The sequence below is a fragment of the Ambystoma mexicanum genome, chromosome 12 (genome assembly GCF_040938575.1).
Source record: "Ambystoma mexicanum isolate Mex_15411 chromosome 12, UKY_AmexF1_1, whole genome shotgun sequence".
NCBI classification, from domain to species: Eukaryota; Metazoa; Chordata; class Amphibia; order Caudata; family Ambystomatidae; genus Ambystoma; species Ambystoma mexicanum.
Window position 1 is genome coordinate 693819059 of NC_090936.1, and position 25532 is coordinate 693844590.

General features: G+C 46.4%; 1 protein-coding gene across 3 annotated transcripts in view; it reads left to right on the forward strand.

The window, feature by feature from the left end:
* Window positions 1-25532, forward strand: part of TRMU (tRNA mitochondrial 2-thiouridylase) — an 852019-nt gene that overhangs the window by 296137 nt on the left and 530350 nt on the right. For all 3 annotated transcript variants that reach the window (XM_069629233.1, XM_069629231.1, XM_069629232.1), the window contains exon 2: window positions 17943-18108. In XM_069629233.1, coding sequence (XP_069485334.1) covers window positions 17966-18108 — 143 coding nt within the window. In that variant the 5' untranslated portion in view covers window positions 17943-17965. The remainder of the gene's footprint in view (window positions 1-17942; window positions 18109-25532) is intronic.

The following is a 25532-nucleotide window of genomic DNA, read 5'->3' on the forward strand; positions in this document are numbered from 1 at the left end:
ACCAGCAGAGAATTCAGCTTTGCAGCTTTAAGAAAAGCCCAGTTGAGCATGCTTGAACAAATCAGGGAAAATGCTGTAGCCGGCTGGATGCTGGCTACTCAAAGGAATGCCAAGGCCGAGCCTTTGCAGGAAGTGTACATGGCGGAATACGATCTTATAGTGTTCGGTCAGCTGTCAGATAAATCAAGTTGCAAAGACACAGCAACCGTTTCAAGTTTATGGGATGAACTGGGCATGACAGGAAATCAGAAGGAGTTGGCAGATTAAAGTATTCTGCAACAAGCTAGGCGTGAAGCGAGGACGCAAGAAGCGGCTCAAGAAAAAACAATTAAATGCTTAGCAGGGTAAGAGCAGGATGACTCACAAAAGTAATTATTCATGAATCTGTCAAGAGCAGGATTGTGAACAAGGCCTTGAGCCTCGGAGACTCATGGCATGGGAGGTAAAACATGGGCTATTTGATTTAATTAAATTAAGGCAATACACCTTCTCTCTCTTTCTCTCTCTCTCTCTCTCTCTCTCTCTCTCATCCACGCAAACATGTCAGCATGCAGCCAGTTCATGCACCGTGTGACCGTCTGTTAAACTGATGAGCTCATGTCTTTTTTTTTTCACTGCAGAAGTAGTTCAGGGCCTAACAACAATCAAATGTTATGAGTAACACACGTGTTTTAGAAGAAGGTCCATGGGTGGGATCTTAGATAATGATTGTCCAGTCCCTAGTTGTGCTTATATAGGTTCCATATGTAGTTTAGCAGAGGGAGCCAATGATTGGGAGCAATAGGTTTTCATAACTGTGACATCACAATTACTCATTCATGTTATATAATTTCGTGTTTTCTGTTCAACGTTGGACAATTCTTGAGTGAGGGCTTGACTTTTAATCTTGATTTTTTTTCCTCCAGTCTATAGCAATAAACTGATTACCTTGCGTTTAGCATACCACAACCACACTGTGTTGTTTCTTTTTAAAAAATGCCAGTTAGAGGGCAATTTGGCCTTTTGTGACCCTCTTATCACAATCCTAAAGTTAACATGGGCACACTCAAGAGATCTACCTCCTTTGCTTTTGGTGGCTACGTGGGCTCAGGGAAGGCTATACACATGAGGGGTTTGAATGTGGTTCAGTAGCAACCCAAACAGCGAAGTATAACTGTCCAAAATAAAGGAATGTCCAAAAAAGGTTCTACAAAAATATACACACTTTAAACACACCATATACAATAATAACTAACTAGAAAAACACTCAACAAAACCTACCCCTGAGGAAAGAAGCAAAGATAGTAGATGCAGCACTCTGGGTAATGAATCAGGGGTGAAAGGCAAGCAAAAGCAACAATGTTATTGTAAAAGTATATGTACTTGTGAGCAAAAAGGGTTCAAAATGACCTAACAAGTATCTAGGGCCTAGAAATGAACCAAGGGGGCAGTTAGCAGTCAATAATACCTTCTTTGCAGTTCTTGGTGGTTCAGTAGTGCTGAATTAGACTTCTTGGCGTCGATCACGTGTCGGCTCAGTTGAGAATGCACCAGTCGCAATGGCCCAGTGGCAAGCTGGCGTCCAGTCAGTCGAATAGTCAGTTGAATAATCTACTCGCACAGTGTGCATCTGGCGGTTCCAGGTCCAGTCAGCGGTCGCAGTTAGACGGCGGTGAGTTGGAACCAGGATGCTCAGGCGAGAGGATTTTATGCAGATGTTCGCAGGTCGCTGTTCGGGGAACAACATGGGTGGGTCAATCAACTTGCAGAAGCATTGATGAAGAAGCTGGTGTTTCGGACGGTGGCTCGAGCAAGGCAGCAGTACTTCGCAAGGCAACTATGGGCTTTTGCTGGTGTGGTGGCAAACAGAGTCGAACAGCAGATGGTGGTTCAGAAAACAATGGACACCAAAGGGCAGCATCAAAGTGTCCTGCTAAATTGCTCAGCGTCGAGCGCACGTGAGGCCCTGATCGTCGACGACAACTGGGATCTTGGCTGTCCTGGCTTCCAGGTGCTGTTAGTCCCACTCCATGATCTCAAGGGCCAATGTCGGTCCTTTTCACAGGCTTCCAAATGCAGGGGAGTATGGCACACACCTTTAGGGAACCTGCAACACTGTGAGTTCCTAGGCAACAGGGTGGCTGGCAGAAGGCTTATGGTCTAGCAGCAGAGTTCACCCCTAATGGTCCCTGGGGATGTTTGGGTTACGGAGCTGGCCTCTACCTTGGAATACCTGCCTCCACCTCATAGCTGGAGGAATTTAGAGAGGACTGCTCTCTCAGCCGGGTCCAGCGAAAAATCTTCCCAAGTTTTGATCCAAGGATTTGTATTTGTATTTATAAATTTTTATATAGCGCTTTACACCAAAGCGCTATATAAAAGATGCTTCGAGATGATTCCAAGAACTGGTGGAAGACCCCTTCTTTTTATAGGCAATAGCCCTTCAGGTGATTGGACTAGGACTAGGATGTTCATGATTAGTTTGAACACGAAATGTCAGAGGGAGAAAAAAACAAATGTTATTTTACCAGAAATAACTTTTGGTTTTGTCTCCTTCAGAAATTTCTTGCAACTAGTCCCCCCCATTCCCCAAACTCCCTACCTATGTCTGGCGGCACACATCGCAGTGTGCCACAACCTCCATGTTCATGTGAACTGGCGCCGCATGGTCCCTTTTTAAATTTGATTTCTTCACCTTTTTCATTTACGGCGCAGGGGGACACCCCGCCACCCCAATGCAATTGTAGTGAACAAGGGTACGACACCACGCAAATCCAGCTCCCCTTGTTGACTATAATTGCATCGAATGGTAGCGTTGATCGAAATTTTCGGCGGTTCGTAATTTTCGTTCAGCCGAAATTCAGTCAAATCTACCATTCATTTTTTAAAATGTTCTTACATTTATACGGATACCCTCTGACTAAAGCTAGCCTGCTTTAGGTGTCCAATCCCTGCTCTTGATATGTGTGAACCTTGCCCTTATGATGTCACACCCAAAGTGCTTTGCTCCAGAGGAAGTGGAGGGGACAGGAAAGAGAGATGCAGAGAGAATCAAGATGGCAGAACGCTCCTCAAATTGTACAGATCCCTCTCTGGCTACACTAACTCTGCCCCTTTTTTTTCTCAATAGGATCAAAGGCCTTTAGAAATGTGACCCCTGGGTGTGAGACTTGGCTCTCTGTGAATGGGTGTGCCTCCTGGTTTCTGTTATCAGTCCCGTGGAGTGACTGTCCTGGGGCAAAGGGTGTTACCTGCCCCTACAAAGGAACAGATAAGCTATTCCCCAAGGCTACAGTCCTGTCAGTGGACAGGGGTGGGCTTTTTCTGGGAGGAATACACATAATCATTCCACAGCTGAACTGGGCCCATAGGGCTGACGTGCAAAATCAAATTGGATGTGGCTGTAATAGTGATGAGAAGAGAATACCATCCACCATACCCTAACTCAGGTGTTGCTTATGTTTAAAGATGATTCTGTCACCAGGAGGTAGACCCATAATTATAGGGTTTTTGAAAGAGGGGTGTATGTTTTAAATACAGCCCCTGTGCTGCAAAGTCTTGGATGTCACTGCAGCTATCAAGAGGGCACCTGTAACCTCTGAACCTGCGCTGTGCCACTGCTAGAGCAGATGCTAGGAATCGGGATACTGATGCAGTAGGGTACAAATACACACTATGTTTTTGGCATGGAGCTTATGACAGAGTAATGTAATAAGCAGATTTCACTTTCACAGATGACCTCACCGGCATGATTTTATTACTTAATAAAAATCAAAGAAGCCAGGGCTTTCACACCCTTGCCAGTTGGCAATTCATCACAAAACGAAATGAATTTGAAAACTCAACAAACAGTTCTACAAGGCAGACAGGATTTGAGTTTAACTGAATCCAGGCTTAAGTCTTCACTATCCACTTATGTGAATATTACAGAAAGAGACAGCACTCCTCTGAATTCGGATTTAGTGATGAATGCTATATACAGGAAGTTGATGACTAAATTAAGACGTGAGCAAGTACAGCTCTTGGGTAATGTGGTTCATGTGGTAGGTCAGAGACAGCATACAGACAACTGGACATTGTTCAACTTTCTCAGCATTATTAAAAATAAAAGAAACACATAACCTAGCCCTATTGCTATGCTGGCAGGTCCCTTTTCCACCAAAAAAATAGCAAAGGGTGCTCATCAGGACCTCATACACAACTTAACCTGTCCTCTGTCGGAATCTATGCCAGCTCTCTAAATGACACTAGCACTATTGAAGCAGAAACAAACAAAAAACTAAGGCCAGATAAGTGCTCTTGTTCCCCTTTGGTTGGCGTATACTGGTTGTTGCATGACCCCTCCCAAAAGTTCTCTGAAAATGTTTCTTGAATTCTCAATCTTCATCTACAGTTCAAAAACAATACATTCCTTGGGTTTTAATAAGAGAAAATCCCACGAAGGCTGAAATGTTCTTCTGGTGTTCTCAGCCAATCAAACAAGCAACAGGTTCCACAAGGTTTTAACAACGACCAGGTGTTCTGGCCTTGGTCTCCTTATGTAGTTCAAACCAAATTGCTTAGTTTTCAGCATAGACGAAAGGGAGGACTCCAGTTTACCTCACCCAAAGTCTTGGGTAACTCGGAAAAAGAAATGTTCTTTCTTAAGGTGGTTTTCTCAAGATTTTTCCAGGTCGTTTTACAATTATTTGCTTTTCGGAATTATAACTTGAATTCCTTAGTTCTAAACACATGAAAAAGGGGCAAACTCCCTCGACAAAGTCTTGGTTAACTGTAAAAGTTACTAACTGGATTTGTAAGTCTTTAAGTTGTTTGGCGACTGTATCTCGCTCAACCTTCCAGGGCTGTTCAATTTCTGATAGACAATACATATTTCTGGTAGCACTTGCGCCTGCGGTCTCAGCCTTCTGGTAAGTGGTTGTGATTCTGTACCCTTTGTGAGTTGCTCTGGTTCATAGCCTGGATGGGACTGTTGCCTTTTGACCCGGGACGTCCCCTCTTTAGGAATCCTTCCTTCAACTATACCCCTGCTGGGAGCTTCAGTTCCCTTTCTGCTTTTAATAACCCCTCCTAGGGTATTAGCTTTGGGTTCACCACCTTTGTGTAGCTAGCCTATTTTCTGGTTTCCGGTAGCTACCTTTTGGGCAATGGTTTCTCTTTCCCCTTCTTTGGATATTTTGGAGAACCAGAAGTAGGGGTTCGACTAAGATGTGACATGTTCAAGTATTTTTAATTAAACAATAAAAAAAGCCTGTCTAACCTTACCGCTATGAGGGGAAAAATCCCTGCCCAACAAACTAAAACTAATGGTGCTTGTCAAATGTCCTAAATAAATAGTGTTTAGTCCAAACCCTATGTATTATCTGACCCTACCACTTATAAAAACATAACAAAAACATGGACCAGAGCAATAGCCTGTATCCTTGGGTATTGCTTGGCCCAACTACTGGGATCTCTTTCCAAAATAAGATTTTTAAAAGTTATTTGATTTCTCACAGTGCTGTCTTCCAGTGTCCCTGCAGGCTCTGAAAGGCCAGTCCTAAATCTTTATACACTTCTGCCTTAATGCAATGTCCCCATTTCTAGTTTGGTATTTGAAAATGTTCCTTTCTTAGGTTTGAGCATGTGAACTCTCCAGGTCCTCCCTGTTCCCTGTCTGGCTTTTTGTATTTTATATTTCTAGGGCTCCGCAAAGTGCCTTTTGTCCTCAAATAGGCCTGCTTTTGCAGGGAATCTGTTGGGCATCTGCATGTTCGGGTTTTCCTGGCCCCCGTAATCTTTTTGGCTTTCCCAGTCTTGGATAGCAAAGTCTCTAGGTATACCTCGGCTTCCCAAAGTCCTTTGGTCCTCAAATACGCCTGCTTTAACAGGGCCTGTGCTGGGCGTCTGTCTGTTCAGGTTTTCCTGGCTCCTTAACTTTTTTGGCTTCCCCTGTTTGGATATCAATGTCTCTCTTTACAGGGTTCCCCAAAGCCCTTTGGCCTTCTGGCATGCTTACTTTAGCGGGGCCTTAGTTGGGCGTTTGTCTATATTGAGCATTTGTGTTCACCTGGCTCCTGTAACCCGGTTTTCTTCCCCAACCTGGAATACAGCTATTCGCTTGTATCAGCGTCTTTTTACCTCTTCGGGAGCATCTGCTTCCTTGGTTCTGCCCTGCTCAGCTGCTGATGCACTTCTCATGTGGAGATTGGGGTCCAATCTCTCCGCTGCGGTCTGGTTGTAGCGTCTGTTAACAGGCCCCATGCCCACCACGGGTTCCGTGTGGTCGCACCTCCAGGCAGATGGTCTCTTCACCGTTTCCATCTCTTTGTTCCTGTCTAGGATGCCAGCCTTCTGGCGTCTTGCTAGTGATCAGCTTGTTTCCCTATTTACCGCCAGCTCTGTGGTTTATCGTGGCTCTGCTCCTCCAGGACGTTCTCCCGTCAGAGGCTCGCCTCTGGGTAGGATTCTCTCTCGAGTTCCTTGTTGTTTTATGTATGTCAAAACAAACAAAAGGGGTGTGTCAATCCTCCTTGACTGTGGAGTTCAGGTGAGATCCAGCATTATGTAAAGCCAAAGAGATTGAGGAAATGTCACTACTTGGAGGTCTAAAACAGAAGTAACAGTCTATCCGATTCTCATGTAGGCAGACAATGTCCTCTGGACATGAAGATCCTAAGAGGGGAGTCACTCCCAGGCAGTTCCCACTTTCCCAGACCCCTGGGGAGAGTCTTGTTTAGCAGGGTCACCTCCATAGCCTCAAAAAACGTGACTCCCAGCTGGGGAGAAGGGACAAAGAGTCTATATTCGTCATAGTATCTTTAGGAGTTTCTGCTTTTCTATAGGCCCACTGGGCCTCTGGGTTGTGTGATCTACTTACTTAGCATTCAGCTGCTCTATTGGAGCACAGTGGCGCTTAACCACCCTCCTCTATCTCCTTGCCAGGAAAAGCCTACCTGCTTTTCCGCAGTGGTCTTCACTTGAGGAGGCAGTTGCTCCTTGAGCAGCAGAACCGGACTTCACAGGTCGTCCGCCCTCTTCTCCTTCCTCTGGGTGCTGCAGTTCAAGCGCGTCAGTCTTCCACATCAGTCGCGGGTCAGTCTCACTCCTCAGGAAACCTGGGAGCTTCGGGCTTAGAAAACTCCTGGGCTCTGCCACGTTCCGTGGGATCTCTGCCCACCACGTATGCATTGTGGGCCTTCCTCCAGTGTATATCGGCTCTGCGCTGCAGCTTGGACTCTGTGTGGCCTTTCTCTGGATGGCCCGTTCCCAATGGTCCACTCTTTCTGCATTGGCTCCTCGACACCAGGCAAGGGTCTTGTCCCTTATGTCTCTCCCTGCAACGAGAGACACCATTCCATTGGTCCAGGGATTCCAGTTCCAAGGGGTCAATAGCCAAGCATTTATGAAAGTAAATCCTCTTGTAATTGTATGAACTAAAATGTTGCTGTGTGTTGTGGTGAACCAGAAGTGGAGTCTAACTAAGATGTGACATGTTCAAACGTGTTTATTCAAATAATTTAAAAAAACACCTATCTAGCCCTAATGTTATTAGGGAACTTAACTACCTTACCTAAGAAACTAAAACGAATGGTGCTTGTCAAAATGTCCCAAGAAAATAGCTCTTAGTCCAAACCCTATATACTGTCTGGCCCTAGCACGGCTTTCGTGGGGTCACGCCAACAGGCGAGACAGTCGCTTTACGGTCTCAGTCTCGCTCTCTTGGCTTCGGCTTTATTGCTGTCCAGGATGCCAGCCTTCTGGTGTCTTACTAGCTATCAGTTGGCTTCACACGTCAGTCTAGTAAGGCTCCACCCCTCCAGGACGTCTTCCCGCCAGAGGATCACCTCTTCACAGGATTCTCTCTCCTCCAGAGGCCAGACAGCCGACGAGTGGCTGAACCTGAGAATACCCCACAAGGCGATTAAGGCAATCGGAGAAGCAGAAAGCCATAAAGGACACAGGGGTCTATGGTTGATCAGCCCGGCATGGGCTATTGGTCTGCTCAGCCATGGTTTCCTTGTGGTTTCTCTCGCCCACCCTTTTGGGGTCTTCTGGGTCCCCACCCGGCGTGGGCTACAGGCCTGCTAAACCCTGCTTTGGTTGCAGTTTCTTTCACCCCTCCTGGGGGTCTTCTGGTTATCCACCCGGCGTGGGCTACAGGCCTGCTCAACCCTGCTTTGGTTGCAGTTTCTTTCACCCCCTCCTGCGGTCATCCCAGCATGGGCTATAAGCCTGCAAAGCCCTGGTTTGGTTGCAGTTCCTCCCCTCTGCACCCCCCTCCGGGGTCTTCTGTTTATCAGCCTGATGTGGGCTATGGTGTGGCCTCACCGCCCACCACTCGTGTAACTCCGCTTATCTTCTTTCCAGTGGCGGTGTTGGGTCTCTCTTCTTGTCGCGGATCTGCATAACCGTCCTGGCTGTGTTTCATTCATGCATCAGGGTTAGTTGCTTTGTGTGTGGTTGTCATGATTAAATTGCCTTTACATACACATTCACCGGCACTTACCTTTTCTAAACTGCAGGCCTGGTAACTAAATGATAACCGTTAGCACACTCTTTTAGCTGCAAGTAAAATCACACACGTGTTCTGGTCTTTAAGATAGCAATAAAATACGTGGTAACTTGAGTGTCTTTCTATATATTGTATCATGCCACATTCCGAAGCACCTGGGAAGGAGATTTTGTCACGGAAAGCAGGAGAAATTAATTTTCCCATAGGCTTGCATTGGGGTTAGAATTATTCTATTCAGGAGAAAGGGAAATAGCAATATTTTTTATCGGAAGTCTTCCCACCTAAATCGAGAGCGTTGACCTGCATGATATAAAATCCTATTTTGAGAGCCTTTTTAAAGAAGAAAAAAAGCAAAAGAATATCTGGGCCTTTGAGGGGCTTTCATGCTACAGAAATAACGATGACTGTTTTTACTGGGCTTTTACAGTGGATCCCCACACGGAAAGCAAGCCCTTCTGCTTCCTGATGAAGGCAATCTGCTACCACAGATAAGATGCCACTCAGTCAACGCTGCTGGATGAGAAAAGACCCGCTAACCTGATGCTGAAATATTTTAAACTTGCTGCGTCATGCTGAGATTTCTGTTTTATTCAATTCGTGTGCCAGGCTGCGATTTTTGATTGATCATTTACAAACATACATATTCGGATTGGATTCCGTGGGAACGATGCATATGTTGCTTTTATTCATTTGTAATACAGATGATAATGAGAGGGAACAACCTTGGTACTGCTGCTTTGATCCTAATGCTAATGTTTTCAGAAAATAGAAATATGGCAAAACGCAAGTTCTACAAAATAAAAGTGAGCTTCTGCAGTTCTTCACAAATCAGCTCGTGACCTAAAACTATGCTTTCAGACAAATCATTATTTGACAAGCCAATGGAGGAGAAAAAAGAGCAACCCTCAAGCATTGCTCCACTGCAAACACTGCCTTCCACTTTGGGGTAGGATATGATAGGTTGTTTATAACACGCTTAATACCCAGAGGCTTCTAAGCGCGTACCTGTGTTGCTCCCTGTCGTCTTGCTTCCAAGGCGAGCACATTGCCCCTGAGCTATCCTCCCGAGACAAAGGAGTGGTGTATTCTGGCTCTGGCTAGTGGGCCCAATGAACATCCTGTCACCCTCACCCTCAGGTATGTAATGGATCCATCCCTCATTTCTGCAGGTTTCTGGATTGTGCTTTGCCTGGCTTGCCCTTATCTAAGGTCGTGTATCCGAACTGGGGAAATCACGTATGCACAAGGATGGAGGCAGGAGATGGGGATACCAATTAGGTAACTAGAAGAAAAGATGTTCCCATGCCCATAAAAGGTTCCCCAGTATGCACCTCTCTAGAGGAAAGCCCAAAGGAAGGGACATCCCTTTCAGGGGTGTGGAATTTCACGAATACTAATCTAAGATACATGCTCGCCTTTGCAGCACATCGACAAATGGGGTTTGGATAAGTGCCTACATAGGTTATAGGACTATTTCAAGCTAGGAACACCTTTTAATCGGAAGGTGAGGAGGTGTTTAAACTATAGTGCACACAGATTTCCTCTCACTGGGGGATACTGGCCTCTTCCTGGATCCACTTATCTAAGGATAAACTGTGGGGCGGGGGGCATAACACCCAGCAAGCTTCTTTAATCAAGTAGAAGTCTAACAACTCGTGTGATAAGTCCTGTGATGACCTATCCCTTCAGCCTGCATGTTCTTTGAGCTAGTCTGGTTCTTTATGGGGCCAGCATATAATTTATGCATATACATGTAAACTGCATATACCAACATGATTGACTTTGCCAATGCTTATTTCAGTTCTCTGAGGACCCAGGGAGGAGAAACCTCATCTTTAAGTGGCAGTCAAGATTGCTTCCTTTGATTAGGAGTAACGGTCAGACAGAACCGCTAGATGAAGTAAGAGGAAGCTTGGTGGGGTAAAGGAGAATTCCCCGTCTAGGAGTTTTCTGTAGTGATGTATACCTTCGTTCATATTGTTACTGTAATGGCCTGGGGAATAAGCTACCGTGTGAGGTTAGAAACATATTATTTGTACAGGTGTATGGAATGATGAATGTTGTTCGTAGTTGCCTGGATGCTCTGCATTTGAATTTCGGAGTTCGGGCGCAGAGTTCAGTCTGCAGCAGTCTTGTTGGAGAGAGGAGCTGCAGCTACTGGCTACTTGGAACTTGAATTTGTTTCCTTTTTGTGCTTCTGGGCAAGTGTGCCTTTAAGGAAAACAGCACCTACAGCCTTTAAAAACTCCAGGCGAGTGCGGGGTACGCGCGGAGTTCGGGCGCAGAGTTCAGTCTGCAGCAGTCCGCAGCGGAAAGCAGAGGTAAGCCCCAATATATGGCCGAACTCGGCCCACAGACACGCTCTAAGTTAAAACAATCTTTGCAACTGCGAGACTGTGCTGCGAACCACAACATGCTGCGACATCATAGAGTTAACAGGGGCTCTGGGTGGTTATGATTGGTCAAGGGGGGGGGCGGAAGAGTGCGAGGACATGCGGTTAAGACTTCCAAACCCACAAGGCACAGAACCCCAACCTTTACCCCCAAATATACCTTCAAACACACCCCCAAATATACATCCTCCATCCCTAGTGCAAATTGTGACGGAGCGTTTGCACGCCGCAAGACAGCACTTGATGGCAACAAACGTGGCAACAAACGTGGCAAAGGAAATCAATGCGGCATTAGTTTTTAATGGCGACGACCATGGTGACGACGCTCTCACTAATGCCGCTGGAAGCGCCTCGTGGGCTGAGGTGGAGGTCTCGACCAGCGAGGTTGCTGAGGCAGCGGAGGCTGGCAGCGAATTCAACATGAAGGGAGACGGCAATACGAAGACCCATGCCGACAAACCTACGGATGCAACCTCAAATGTGATTGAAGTCAACATTACTGCCTTTCAGTCTCCATTCGACGTAACCGATACTGAGTTTCTGGAGATAGAAGTGCATACAATTCACACTGACACAAGACTCCTAATATTTACTTTTCCAGAGAAAACAAAGGTGGCCAATATAAACCTTGCAAACAGCGTAAGTAGCTCTGTCACAGAGCCTTCTCTTACGGGGAAACAGGCTAAAATGGCGACGCAAATAAACATTAACAAAACAAACACTGTGCTTCCTGAGAGAGGCACGAAAGACATACCGGAGAAAACCTTCATCAATGCACAGAGTAATATATATAAAATTACTCCACAGCCGCACACAAAAAAGACAATAGTGCAGACAAGAGAACCAAACACATACCCTAACGGGCTTGATCTCGCTGGGCGGGAAGCTCGGCTCACAGAGCGTCTCAGAGCAGACTTCGAAACAATGAAGCAGCGTCTGTCTGAGAGCTTTGTAAATACCAGTAAAAAAACACTGGGTTTGGTTCCTGAAAAGTTGCAGACGACAGAAGGACACAGTCTGTTGCATAATTCACACTCATATAATGTAGCACAAGCACAACATGAAGATCTGACCCAATGCGAGGAGTTGGGGTCCGTCCGATATCCCATACAGGGATCAAAGAACAAAACAGTGTACAATCGAGACAATGGGCCCCTTCAAAACATCAAAGATAAAATCTTACCGGCAAGGCCCCTTTCTCACTGCTCTACCCCAAAGACACAGTCTGATTCGAATGGTCCTGTCCAGCGGTCACAAGGAGTTGTGGGACTTGGAGTCCAAGGCGACCACAAACCAATTAACACAAGCAATGAAAATGACTTCACGCATGTTCTCAAAGAGGCATCTGCTGCTCGGAAATCAAACCTGTCGGCAGCTGCTTCCATACAGATCCACAATAATGTACTAGCACCGACATCGCTGGCGCTAATCCCGTTTACCAAGCTTTATGAAAACCTACACGAAGCTGTACAAAACAACGGGGCAATGTTGGGTCAACTAAACGAAAAGTTAACAAAAATGGAAATCTTGAACACAATACTACAAGGATGTTTGGATAATGAAGCCGCAACCTCAACATAGTGGCACAATAGACTGAACGAAATAGCTGTGAAAGACATTTTGGAGAAAAAAAACACTGATGGACGCCATGATCGAGTGCATGAAACAATTGACTAAAATCGCGAGACACAATCCATCAATGGTCTCGGAGCTGAGCTGCAGTGTCCCAAACGTGACAACACAGGTAAACTCGCCAACTGAGGCTCACACGACGAACATGAAGGAAGATCTCGTCCGATATGCTGGCACACCACAAGGATTAAGGAATATAATTCCTGAAGAGACTGCTACACCATCAGATAAGACGCTAAATAAGACAAATGCTCAGAGTGTGAGTCCAAACTCGACAGAGGCCAGTCAGGTCCGAAACACTGTGCATGTAATTATATCGCCAGTGATCTCTGACAAGTCTGAAAAAAAAAGATAACTAAAGAGTCTTCTGAAAAAATTCTTATACAACAATCCCTTGTCATTGCACATTGTTCAACATCAAAAATGTCATTCGGAATATTTAGTGGGGCTGAAAAAACCTTGAAGACTGCGAATGCAAAGCAGAAATTGCAAGAAACAAGCTGTGGCCAACCCAAAAAAAAGGGAGAAAAACTGTGCGCCAAACAAATTGACCTGCAATTCAAGAAAGTTTATAAGAAATCTAACTACACCGGCCAAACCAAGCCTATTTGAACGAGAAAAAAAGGGGGTGATGGCCAAATCAAGACACTTGGACGAGATGAAAATCGTAGAGGCCACAACGATGACACTGCTCACACCGAATCTCAAAAAACGACAAAGATTGGATTCGGACATACAGTCAATTCATTCAGTGACGTTATTCCGAAGAGCTATGTAACCTCTCTACCTATTCCGAAGATTATGAGGAAGAAAATAGCCTCGATGGACACGAGGCAAGCTCATCCTGCCTCAATGATCGGGATAGGCAGGTCAGAAAGGCTGAGATGCAAACTTCAAATCCTTGGATTGCAAAAACCCAAAATGGCATAAAATCTGATGGTGAAGGCGCAGGGAATGATAGACAAAGACGAACTGGAATCAGACAAGAAAAGGGCTTAACTGTAGCCATCCAAAGAGGAGCGAAAGAAAGCCAACGAATGGTTGATCAAGAAATAAAACTAAAAATGCCAGTGAAATTGAATCCCAAATTAACAGCAGCTCAGAGACAGAAGGAGCATAGTCAAGCTGAACAAAAAATTAGGGCGGACCTCAAGCCATTGACTTCGAAAATCCTCGTTCTGAATGTATTTGAAGACGACAACGATGTTAACTCGAACAGAGGAAATGTAATTCGACTTCTGCATTCAGTACCGACTCTAAGAACTGTGTCCTCTCGTGACATTTCAATTGTCAAATACATCTCAGAAGAGCAAGCAGACAGAGTCTACCTGCACATAAAATCTCAGGCTGTACGCAAGATCATATTGTCTGCAAAAGAAGAACTGCTGCTGCTGGGTTTTGAGGTGTCGGAAGTGTTGCCTGAAACACAATCAAATCAACCCAAAAACAGCGATAATTGCCCGAACGGGTTCACCCATGAGCAGTGCAGGGACGAACTAAGACAACATCTGATCACAGCGCCAAACTCACAGTAATCATCCGGCAAAGTGAAGCCTAGTGGGAGAAACCATTAGCTAATCCAGAGCCCTGGAGAAACACCCTCGACATTGATTTCCTGGAACACACGAGGATTCCGCCACTTATATGACGACTTTCCTGCAGATCTGAGTAACAACTTTGTAATATGTCTTCAGGAAACATGGCTGAGGAGTACTCCGGTGAAAGATGGCAATGTGACTTTGCTAAATCCTGCAGGGAAAAACCCCCAAGGACGTCCATTCTCAGGCCTTGTAACGATGATAAAGATTGGGACAAATTGGGAAGTGCTGAAATCTGAAAATCCAAATATCTTTGTGTAAAGTACGCTGATGCAACACTTCACTGCAAAAACTTTCAAACTGCAGCAGCTACTGCTAATCAATGTGTATTGGAACCCGGCTCAGATAACCTCAGAAAAATGTGTGTGATCTGTAACGGCGATCATAGATAAACATCAAGAAATTTATCGTGACCTTCTCATAATTGTATGTGGTGACATGAACATAACTTGGTTCAATACAAATGGAGATCGTCTCAAAGAGACCAGGAAGGAAGGTCAAATTCATCATTCAAGAAGCGCAAAGTGGGAAATCGAAATGGAGGCACGTGATTGTGACATGGCTAATGGTCAGGTAGATGGCGATATACCGCCCAACAATACCTGGCATAATATGGGCAATGAGAAGACCTTGGATTACATCTGGCTATCAAAAAAATGTTGGCACAAAATCGTGAGCCTGAGAACAATCCGGACAACTAACAGCGACCATGATGTATTAGTTATGGACATGACCTTACCTCTAAAATCAGATATTTCGAGATTGGCCCAAAACTTGGAGGTAACTAATGGGCATAATAGGCTCAGAATAACCAATAAACAAATAACTTTGCTGACCGATCAATTCCAAAAGCTGGTCAAGTCTGACGGAGAGGCGATAAACTATTTTGCACTTCTTCCTCGCCAAAAAGAAAGATCCTTACTGAAAAAACAAACAACTAAAACACATACTCATGAATGAAGCACGAAAGTAAAAGAGGAAGAAAAGAAGGCTTACAAAGAAATACGCAAGCTGAAAATGCACCGGGGCCGGGCGCCCTTGCAAGGATCAAACAACGGAAGCAAAAATATCGCAATTGGGTTAAAGCCTTTGCCTTTTTGCGCGATCAAGAACGAGGTGACGTCATGCTGGGACTAATAAAATCAAACAATTGCAGAGAGATTTGGCGCACCCTGAATAACTGCACTAGAAATCAAGCAGACTCGATGGCTAGTGGGGTGGCTGAAAGTGATTGGAAAAAACATTACAACAAAGTGTTCTCAAAAGATAATGTAACAGCGTTTCCAGCACACAAGGAAGTGGTGGCTAGATGGGACTGCAATGAGACAGCCGAAGATATAAGTGCTGTAATTGCAAAGCTGAAAAACTCGCGTGCGGCTGGGCCGGACGGCATCACCAATGTTATGCTGAAATCAAATAAACATGAATGGTCGAACTTCATCGCAAAATTATTCGCAAGAATTGCAGAGTTTAGGAAAATACCGCACTCATGGACAACGGCCATAATAGTCCCAATCTTTAAGAAGGGCAATCGGGCTGATCCAGCCAACTATCGCCCGATTGCCCTACTTGACGCAATCGGCAAGATATTTGCAAATTTCTTACAGCAGAAATTAACAGCCTGGGCAACGATGAAGAGAATTACTGATTGTCGTCAAACTGGTTTCACAAAGGGCGTAGGGACTGAAATCAACCTGACACTGGTAAACATGCTAAAATTGGACACCCTAGAAAAAAGGTCAAAGCTTTTCCTAGCTTTTATTGATATGCACCAAGCATTTGATACAATAAATCGCAAAATGCTGTGGCAGAAACTAAAAAATTGGGACTGCCCAGAAAGTCTGTTACACTCAATAAAAGCCTTGCATACAATGACATCAATTCAAATAAGAATAAATGAAAAAGGACAACTATCAGAAACAATGAAGACGCAAAAGGGAGTGAAACAGGGTTGTCCGATTGCTGCATGTTTGTTTAAACTGTTCATTGCCGATGTGCCTGCAGCATTGAGTGATGTGAAATGTTTTCCTCCAAAGATAAATGGTCATCACATCAATTGCATAACCTACGGTTACGCTTTGGTTTTGGTTGACACGACCCAGATAGGGCTCCAACGATTGCTGACAAAGCTCCAGTATTACATGAACTATAACGAGTTAAAAATAAATGTCACCAAAACAAAAATCATGAAAATTGGACCAGTAAAAGGAAACTTTTGCTGGAGGATCGAAAACACACCTATCGCAGAAATTGTTGAAATCAGATACCTGGGGGTCATGGTCAACAAATCAATACAGGAATGGAGCTGGGTGCAAGACATTGTGCGGCGCATAAAAACCTTGGCTTTACAAGGTGCACGAATCCACAGCCTACATGGAAAATTCATCTTAACACCAGTACGGACGTTCTATCTGCAAAAGGTAATACCTGCCATCACCTTCTGTTCCGAAGCAGGATGGAACTTAGTCCACAGAATTTGGGCAAAACTGGAAGGGCTATTTTGGAAGCGAGTATTAAAATTGCCAAAATATATATCGATTACCGTCCTCAGACACGAGTTGGCATTGGACGAACTGTACGTAAATGTGATCTGGAAGCCGCTAGCACTCCTAAGAAAGATGATAACTCCAAATCCAGAACCTGCATACGAAATACTCGCCCCCAACATCAGACAACCATATACGGGAATACTCTTGAAATGGGTCCAAGGAATAAAGGCGATTCTGCAAGCCGCCGATATAACCAGTGAGATGCTGACGGTGCAACCGCAAATTGCAAAAAGAAAACTGCAACAATGGGCGTGGATACAGAACCTGGCAAAGTTTGAAGGATTACCAACAGATCCAAAACTCGGACCTACAAAGAATAAATTGAACAAAATGCCGAGGTATTTGTTGCAATTTCCGTCACAACATCATTGTGATGGATTTCTTCGCCTGCGGCTGAATGCCATCAAAACTAAAGAAATGCTGCTAATGAGACATGATCCGGCCACTTAGGACAATGTATGTAGATACTGTGGGATCGAAACAGAATCGATAAGACACTTAATAACAGATTGTCCTATGCTCAAAGACTTGAGAATTCTGCATCTGGGAAAGTTTGCTCCCTTAAACATGAATATGGACGATTGGTGGCTCTGAATACTAAGTCAGAGTTCTGTGCACCTAACATGTTCAGTCATAAATTTTATAGACACAATTATGTGTTGAAAACAGGAAAGTCTGATTGGTAAAAGAGTAGAAATTACCAGTCACACAATGTGATAGGTGGAATATTGAAAATTTGGAAAAAAATGAAATGAGAGGATTTTTTTTGTAATAAAAGTTTGTAATAAACTATATGTTACAATAAAAACAAATGTGAATTTCTGAAATACTTTTTTAAAAAAAATGTTTTTTAAACGATTTTATTAATTTTCAAAACACAACAAACCAAACCAAACTTACATGCTGTCAGTCACAAGTACATATGAATTGTTGTATTCCAGTGCACTGTATCTCCCCGCCCCCCCACCCAAGCCTACTCCCCCACATTTGCAGTCTCCACCTCTTGCGGTGGGGATCCCTCTTCGATAGCACTCATTGAATCTCTGTCACCTTTTCCATCGTGCGAGGGCCCAAATAGTTCAGCTATCAATTGCCTCCAGCCCTCTAGGGCTCCGGCTTCTTCTTCCATCTCCCCTTTGCACGCTTCCTGCCATACACCTGTTTCTGCTTCCGCCCACTGAATTTCTGAAATACTTTATGACGATTCGGGCATAGTGAAATTTGTATTTCCTTATGATCTCTTCTGATATTATCCCCTGATTTATCATATTTTGAAATTTCAACTCCTTCCCCGCAGGCTATGAGGTGACTGGTGTTTTCATGAAGAACTGGGATGCTGTCGATGAGAGCGGGCTCTGCACTGCTGACAAGGACTGCGAGGATGCATACCGCGTTTGCCAGACACTCGACATTCCCTTTCATCAGGTTTCGTACATCAAAGAATACTGGCATGATGTTTTCAGGTACTGATCTTTTATTAACTATCCAAAAACATGACTTTTTCATAATGAAACCAGAAGTGGAGTAATCGCATTTTGGCAAATCGAAGAAAACGTTTGATATGATTACCAGATCTAAACAAAGCCTCCCGACAGAATATTTATTTATTTATTTTTTTAAACAATTTTATTAATTTATTCCAACAAACAATACAAACCGAACTTGCAGTGCATGAATTAACATTTGAATTTATACATTGCATATATGTGTACACTGCTTCCCTTATCCCACCCCCCATTTCGAGCCTATCCCTTTTCACTTTCTGTTCCTGCATCCTGTGAAAGGGTATCTCTTTCCGTAGATTCCGTTGGGTCTTTCATTGACCCAAATAACTCTGCTACCAACAATTTCCAGGCCATCAGGGTCTCTGTTTCCTCCTCCCCCCCCAGCGCTGCTCCTCTTGCCACACCATGGTTTCTGCCTCCGCCCATTTTTGCAAATCCTTCCACCATACCTCCAGTCGTGGTTTGTGACATGCCTTCAATCCCATGGCAATCCTCCTCTTTGCAAGCGCATATGCTAGGTCTTTTATTTTGCTCACATGCTTGAGCTTGTGCGATCTAGGGAACCCCCCCAGCAAGCAGGCCCACACTTTATCGACCACCATCTTAACCCCATCTTCTGCTAGTTTACGTGCCACTTCGCTCCAGAAGCGCTCGATAACCGGGCATGACCAAAACATATGCACAATACCCACATTTTATTCATCACATTTAGGACATGCTTGCCGCCCCGCATTTTTAAACCTAGATATCCTCTGGGGTGTCATATATGCCCTATGCGTAGTATACAGTTGCATCTGCTGTAGTCTTGCATTCATCGACACCTTCTTATGGTACCTTTGGGCTCACTCCCACATCCCATCTTCCATCAGGGCACCCACTTCCGCTTCCCATTCTTGTCTTAATTGTATTACCTGCTTTCCCACTTTAGACATCATCATCTCGTATATTCTAGATATCTCATGTCCCCCTTCTGCTATGTCATATATTACATCTATGGTAGCGTCTGGTTCTTCCTCCAACAACACTTCAGGCCACGTGTTCTTAATTCTCCGCACCACTCTGTGGTACGTAATATACTGGCCAGCATGCAACCCAGTTTCCTCTCCCAGCACCTCAAAATCTAATATGGTCTCCTCTTGCCCGATGTAACCCATTGTTGCTGTAAAGATACCGGTGGGGGTGCCTGTACTTCCGCTCTCTATATGGTAGAGGAGAGGCACAGAATACCCCAGCCAAGATTCTCTATTGTGGTAGCAATGATCGAGCATTGAAGGCCTAGCTTCTCAGGAGGTGATGCAGGCTGGTTCTTAAGTACAGTGTAGTCCCCAAACCCCCACAAAGGAATGTCCACACACTGTATTACTGAAAACACAGTCTTTATATAATTAATATGCAAAGGTATGTACACGATCACAATAACGCACTTTGTACTCGGAAATCAAAAATGATAAATATATGCAATTCTAAAGTGGTACCACCAATGTTATCAATTCTCATTAAAGTGCATCAATTGTACGGTTAAAATGTCACACAGATCAATAACAAGGGAACTAGCAATAGAGATAGGAAGGAACGCAAGAGGGTTGAAACCATGGGCAGAATACTGGCCCCTACCAATAGACACAGTTCTGTCTGGAGATCTCCCCACCTGGGCAACCTGTAAAATAAAGATATATAGCACAAGCCCAGTCCATATATTGTTCAATAGTCTTATTTCCTCCTATAATGTTTTACCCCCCAATGTACCTGGTGGAGAAGAGTTCTTCAAAGGCGCGTCGAAAGATCCTTCTTGAGTGACTCCCTTTAAAGCAGGAGCCACGGATCGTCGAGAGGCGTCGATCCAGGCGGTGCTCGTCAGTGACGTCCTGCGAGGAGGAGGTGTGCGGGACACCTCGTCGATGGATTGTTCAGGACCGCAAAGAGTTTCAGAAGAACTGTGGCCCAACAAGGGCGTCGAGTCGTTGAAGTCTTTGTGGCCTTTAGGTGGCGGGAAACCCCCTTGGCGCATTGGTCGTCCTCGACTTTCTCCGGCGGGACAAAGCGGTTGACGTTGTGGACAAGGGAGTCCTTCGATTCAAATGTTCTTAGGCAAAGGAGCAGGCGGCTCTGGTCGTTGGCGGCACGGCATCAAGTGGTCCACACGGCTGGACAACACAACTTCCACGGGCCTCCAGCGGTTACAGAAACCTGCAAACCCTGGTCGATGGCAATAGACTTTGACAGCGGCGAAGTCCGGGTGCTTTGCTTCGTTCTCCTCGGCAGTCCTGTCTCGGGTCGACAGCCTTTCGAGGGTCTGACTTCCAGGGAGCTTCGTCGAAGGTTAGCAGTGCTCGATGGTCCCTCGGAGCACAGGAAGAGGGCGCCTTACTAGCTCCTCTCTCGGATCAGTCTTTGACGAATTCGGCAGCTTTCAGATCAGGTCGAAGCAAATGCAACAGCAAGTCTTCTTCTTTCAGCTGGGCGTCGAGGATCAGCAGTTCCAGTCACTTTTCAAGTTTAGACACAGCTTCTGAACAATTTCTAGTGGTGAGAGGTCCCCAGATATACTATCCTGTCTCTCATCCACACTGCTGGGTCACACGCAGCAGCCAACATACAGAAGGGCATTCATGCAGTCAGTCAGCCAATCAGGCACACAGTACATTCAGGCCATCCTCCTCTCTCTCCGACACTCACAACAAGGAATGTGGATTGGGACAAGTACCCAGCCATTCAACACTACACACTGCATTCAGGCCAGTTTCGGGCAGGGCTGTCTCAGTCTTTGTCTCTCATACTAGAAACCAGACAGCCACAACAAGAAGTGCATATTGGTCACACACTCCATTCACCCAGGTCCCACCCACAGGGTGTACCCACAACATACAGTCGCTGGGAAGGCTCCAGCCAGTCTGGACTGGACTTTACAACAACACCATATATGGAACTTCCACCCAACAGCCAGTCAGGGGGAAGGGACAGAGTCGGGGCTTCCCAGGACTTTGGGAAAACAAGGTAACCGGCAATAGAAAGCAAGAGGCCACAGGGGCCATCTTGTTTTCTATCAGGAATCAACTGATTCTAGTGGCAGGGCCTGGATATCCCAAAATGGAGGATACTCAGAGCACCTGTCAAATTCAGCGTGGGGCTGCCACCAGCCCATACTCTGCTCTGCGGGCCACCCACAGGGGCCCAAAAAACATACACTAGGGGCACAGGGTTGTACCCCCACCCATGGGTGCCGTAAGAGTATCCCATGGGTCTGTTTGCCAAACCAAAAGAGAGCTGCACCGCCAGGAGTCCCACATGAACTCCTGCGCGGAAAACACGACAGAACACACAATAAAAAGGCAGTAAAGGACAAGGATACGGAGGCCCTGTCCCTCCGATGCATTTCCAGCATCACAGTCGCCCCCCAGACTGAGGTGGAGGGTGCCTAATCTCCCACAGGATAGACACCCTCATCCGGACAGTCAACATACCTTCTGGAAAGGCCATCTGCATTATCGTGACTCTTCCCTGGTTTGTGCTCTATGGTGAAGTCTAGCCCTTGCAGGCTAATGGACCACCTGAGCAGTTTCGGGTTTTCACCCTTCATCTGCAAAAGCCACTTCAGGGGCTTCTGATCTGTTTGGACCTTGAAGGTAGACCCCGTAATGTAGGGCCTAAAACGTCTAAGGCTCCAAACTATACTGAAACATTCCTTCTCAACAGTAGCCCACCTAAGTTCCCTACCCTTGAGTTGTCTACTGATGAAGATGTTAGGATGTTCCCTCCCTTTGTCATCTAACTGGGACAAGACAGCTCCAATTCTGGTGTCGCAGGCATCCGTCTGGACGATAAAGGGTCAGCTGTAGTGAGGTGCACACAACACGGGTGCCCTACACAGTCTTCGTTCAAGCCATCAAAGGCCCTATGACAGTATTCAGTCCAATTAACCTTCCTAGGTTGTTTGGGTGAAGTCAGAGCTGTCAGGGGTGCAGCTGTGGTCCCATAGTCTGCCATGAAATTGCGATAATACCCAGTGAGGCCTAAAAAGGCTCTCACCTGGCTTTGAGTAGTGGGAGTCTCCCAGTCCTGTACATCCTGTACCTTACTGGGGAGAGGTTGGATATGACCCCCTCCTACCTCATGACCAAGATATTGGACTTTCCCCTGAGCTATCTGGCACTTGGTGGCCTTGAGAGTGAGTTTAGCCCTTTTCAAGGCCTGCAACACCTTACCCAGATGTGTCAAATTCTCTTCCCAAGTGGACCTGTAGACGGCAATGTCGTTTAAATAAGCCACACAAAAGGCTTCCAGCCCACTGAGCGCATGGTTGACCAATCTCTGGAAGGTGGCAGGGGCATTCTTCAACCCAAAAGGCATGTCCCTAAACTGGTAGAGTCCCTCTGGTGTTGAGAACGACGTCTTTTCTTTGGCATGGTCCGTCAGTGCTATTGCCAATAGCCTGAGGTGAGGTCAAAGTTGCTCACAAATTTGGCAGCACCTATGGTGTCCACGAGCTCATCAGCCCTGGGCAATGGGTGCGCGTCAGTCTTGGTGACGGCATTGACTCCTCTGTAGTCCACACAGAACCTCCAATCCTTGATACCTGCCTGAGAACTTGCCTTGGGGACAAGGACCACAGGACTGGACCAGGGACTGGTTGAGGGTTCAATAACACCCAGATCCAACATCTTGGCGACCTCAGCCTGGATGTGGTTCTTAACAGTATCTGACATACGGTAGCTCCTGCTTTTGACAGGTACGCTGTCACCAGTGTCAATCTCGAGCTTACACCACGGTGTAAGGCCCGGTGTCAGTGAAAACCTAGAGGCATACTGCTGGAGCAAAGTCCTGCAGGCCCTCTGCTGCTCGGTTGTCAAATCTGGAGAGAGATGCACTCCCTCCACTGAGCCATCTTGAGGGTTGATATACAGCAAATCAGGAAGGGGCTCACTCTCATCCTCTTCTTGCTCTGAAGCTAGCAAGAGACATGATACTTCTGCTCGCCGTGGAAAGGCTTGAGCCTGTTAACATGGAATACCTGGGGGGCTACCCCAGAGGCTCCCATGTCAACCAGATAATTGACCTCGCCCATCTTGGAGATTATCCTGAAGGGTCCAGTCCATTTATCTGCCAATGCCCGAGGCTTGGTGGGCTCCATCACGAGGACCTCCTGTCCTGGGGTGCAATCCACTTGTGACATTTTAAGGCCATGCCAGTACTTGTTCAATTCCTGGCTGGCCTTGAGATTCGCTGTTGCCTGACCCATCATCTGTGTCATCCTCCGTCTGAGGCCTAACACATAGTCCCCCACTTGCTTGGCGGGACCTGGAGGGGTGGCTTCCAAACCTTCTCTGATCAAGGCAAGGGGCCCCCTCACGGATGTTCAAAGAGTAACTAAAAGGGTCTGAAACCAACACCCTCTTGAGGTACCTCTCTGTAGGCAAACAGCAGGCATTGCAGGAGGAGATCCCATGTCCTCCTTAGGGGCTCTTCCAAAGCACCTATCATGCCCTTGAGAGTTGTATTAAATCTCTCAACCAGACCATTGGTCTGGGGATGGTAAGAGGTGGAGAACTTGTAGGTTACTCCGCACTCTTTCCACATGGTCTTCATGTAACTAGACATCAAGTTGGATCCTCTGTCAGAGACAACCTCCTTAGGGAATCCAACACGGGTGAAAATGCCCAGGAGAGCCCTGGCAACCACCTTGGCAGTTACAGTCCGAAGGTTTATAGCCTCAGGGTACCTGGTGGCATGATCTACCAAGACCAGGATGAACTGGTGTCCACCTGAAGTGGGAGGGTCCAGGGGGCCGACGATGTCGATGCCCACCCTCTCAAATGGTGTGCCAACCACTGGCAATGGCTGCAGTGAGGCAATGACACTGCCTTCAGTCTTGCCAGACAACTGACAAGTTGGGCAGGTCCTGCAGTGTGACTCCACTTCTACTCCCATCCGAGGCCAGGGAGCCTCTGCTTAGTCTTCTTGGTACCAAGATGACCAGCTAAGGGTACCTCATGCGCCAACTGCAGTAGGAAGGGCCTGTAAACCTGGGGTACCACCAACCTCTTGAGGGCACCAGGTTCAGGCTTAGTGGGCTCACTAACAAGGAGCTCACCCTCCCAATAAATCCGGAATGTCCTAGGCACTTCTCCTTGTGCCTGGGACAGGGCCTGTTTTCTCAGACCCTCTAGAGAGTGGCACTCTCTCTGTCCCTTACAGAAGTCTGCCCGGGAGGGTCCTCCTTCAGCTAACAAGCATTGAAGATCGGGATGATCCTCCGGGTTGAGAACCTCTCCCACAAGAGAGTCTTCTGGCTCTTCTCCCACAGGAGTTGAGACGGGGTTTACCACTGGACCCAGCCCGTCCGGAGCATGGATCCCAATGGGTGCTGTAGGAACAGCAGGAAGAGTAGAAGCTCCCTCCACAGAGGTGGCCTTCTTGTTCTTCCTTCGTCTTGCCTTAGGCCTCGTCTTTGGCTCGGGTACCTGACTCACAGCCAGATGCTGTGTCACCTGTGACCTAGTGACTGCAGCCGCAGTCATGGGAAGACCATCCGAGATCAACCCCAACTCTACTAGATCATTACCTAACAGAATGTTAGCATGGACATTGTCCTGAACCAGGACAGGAAGCTTTGCTGTCTTGTCTCCAATTATGAGTGTGACTAAGGCTACAGGCGATAATTTGGGAGGCCCACCAGCTATCCTGGTGGTTCTCAGAGGAGCTCCTACATAGTCCTCTGGCTCGAGCAGGGTCCTGTCCACCACTGTCATGCTTCCCCCAGTGTCTCTCAAACCAGTAGAAGGCTGGCCATTCAGGAGGACACTTTTAAAAAATCTACGGTTGTTCTGTGGGATAGTCGCCAGTACTTCCGCGTACTGGTCCCAGGCCTCAAGGGACACTAAGGAAATCTCTACAGGAGCACCAAATGTGATCCCTGTAGAGGAGGGAAGGACAGTGGCCTCCACCTCAGACATGGGGTAAGGGTAGGTCAGGCTGACAGCCTGTACTCCAAGTGCCTTACCTTTACACTTGGAGTCACCCCTCTTGTGATCCAGAGCCCCACAATCCCAACACGTGCCGGGAGTGCGGGGTACGGTACTGGAACCACTTAGAGCCTGCTTTGCAACAGGTGGACCACTACTCTTATTCCCACCCACAGATGACATATCCCCACTAGATTTTTGGCTCTTAGGAGAGGAGGAGGGTTTAGGTTTACCTGACTGTGACTGCTTGTGGGACTCCTCAGCTTTCTGGGATGCTTAGGGGACACCCTGTGGGAGACCTACTTGTCAGCCAGCCTAGCCAGCTTAAAGGGATCCAAAATGTTGTGGTCAGCAACATACTGACGCAGCTCCGGTGAACAGGCTTCAGAAAAATGCTCAAAAAACAACAGGTGGGACAATTAC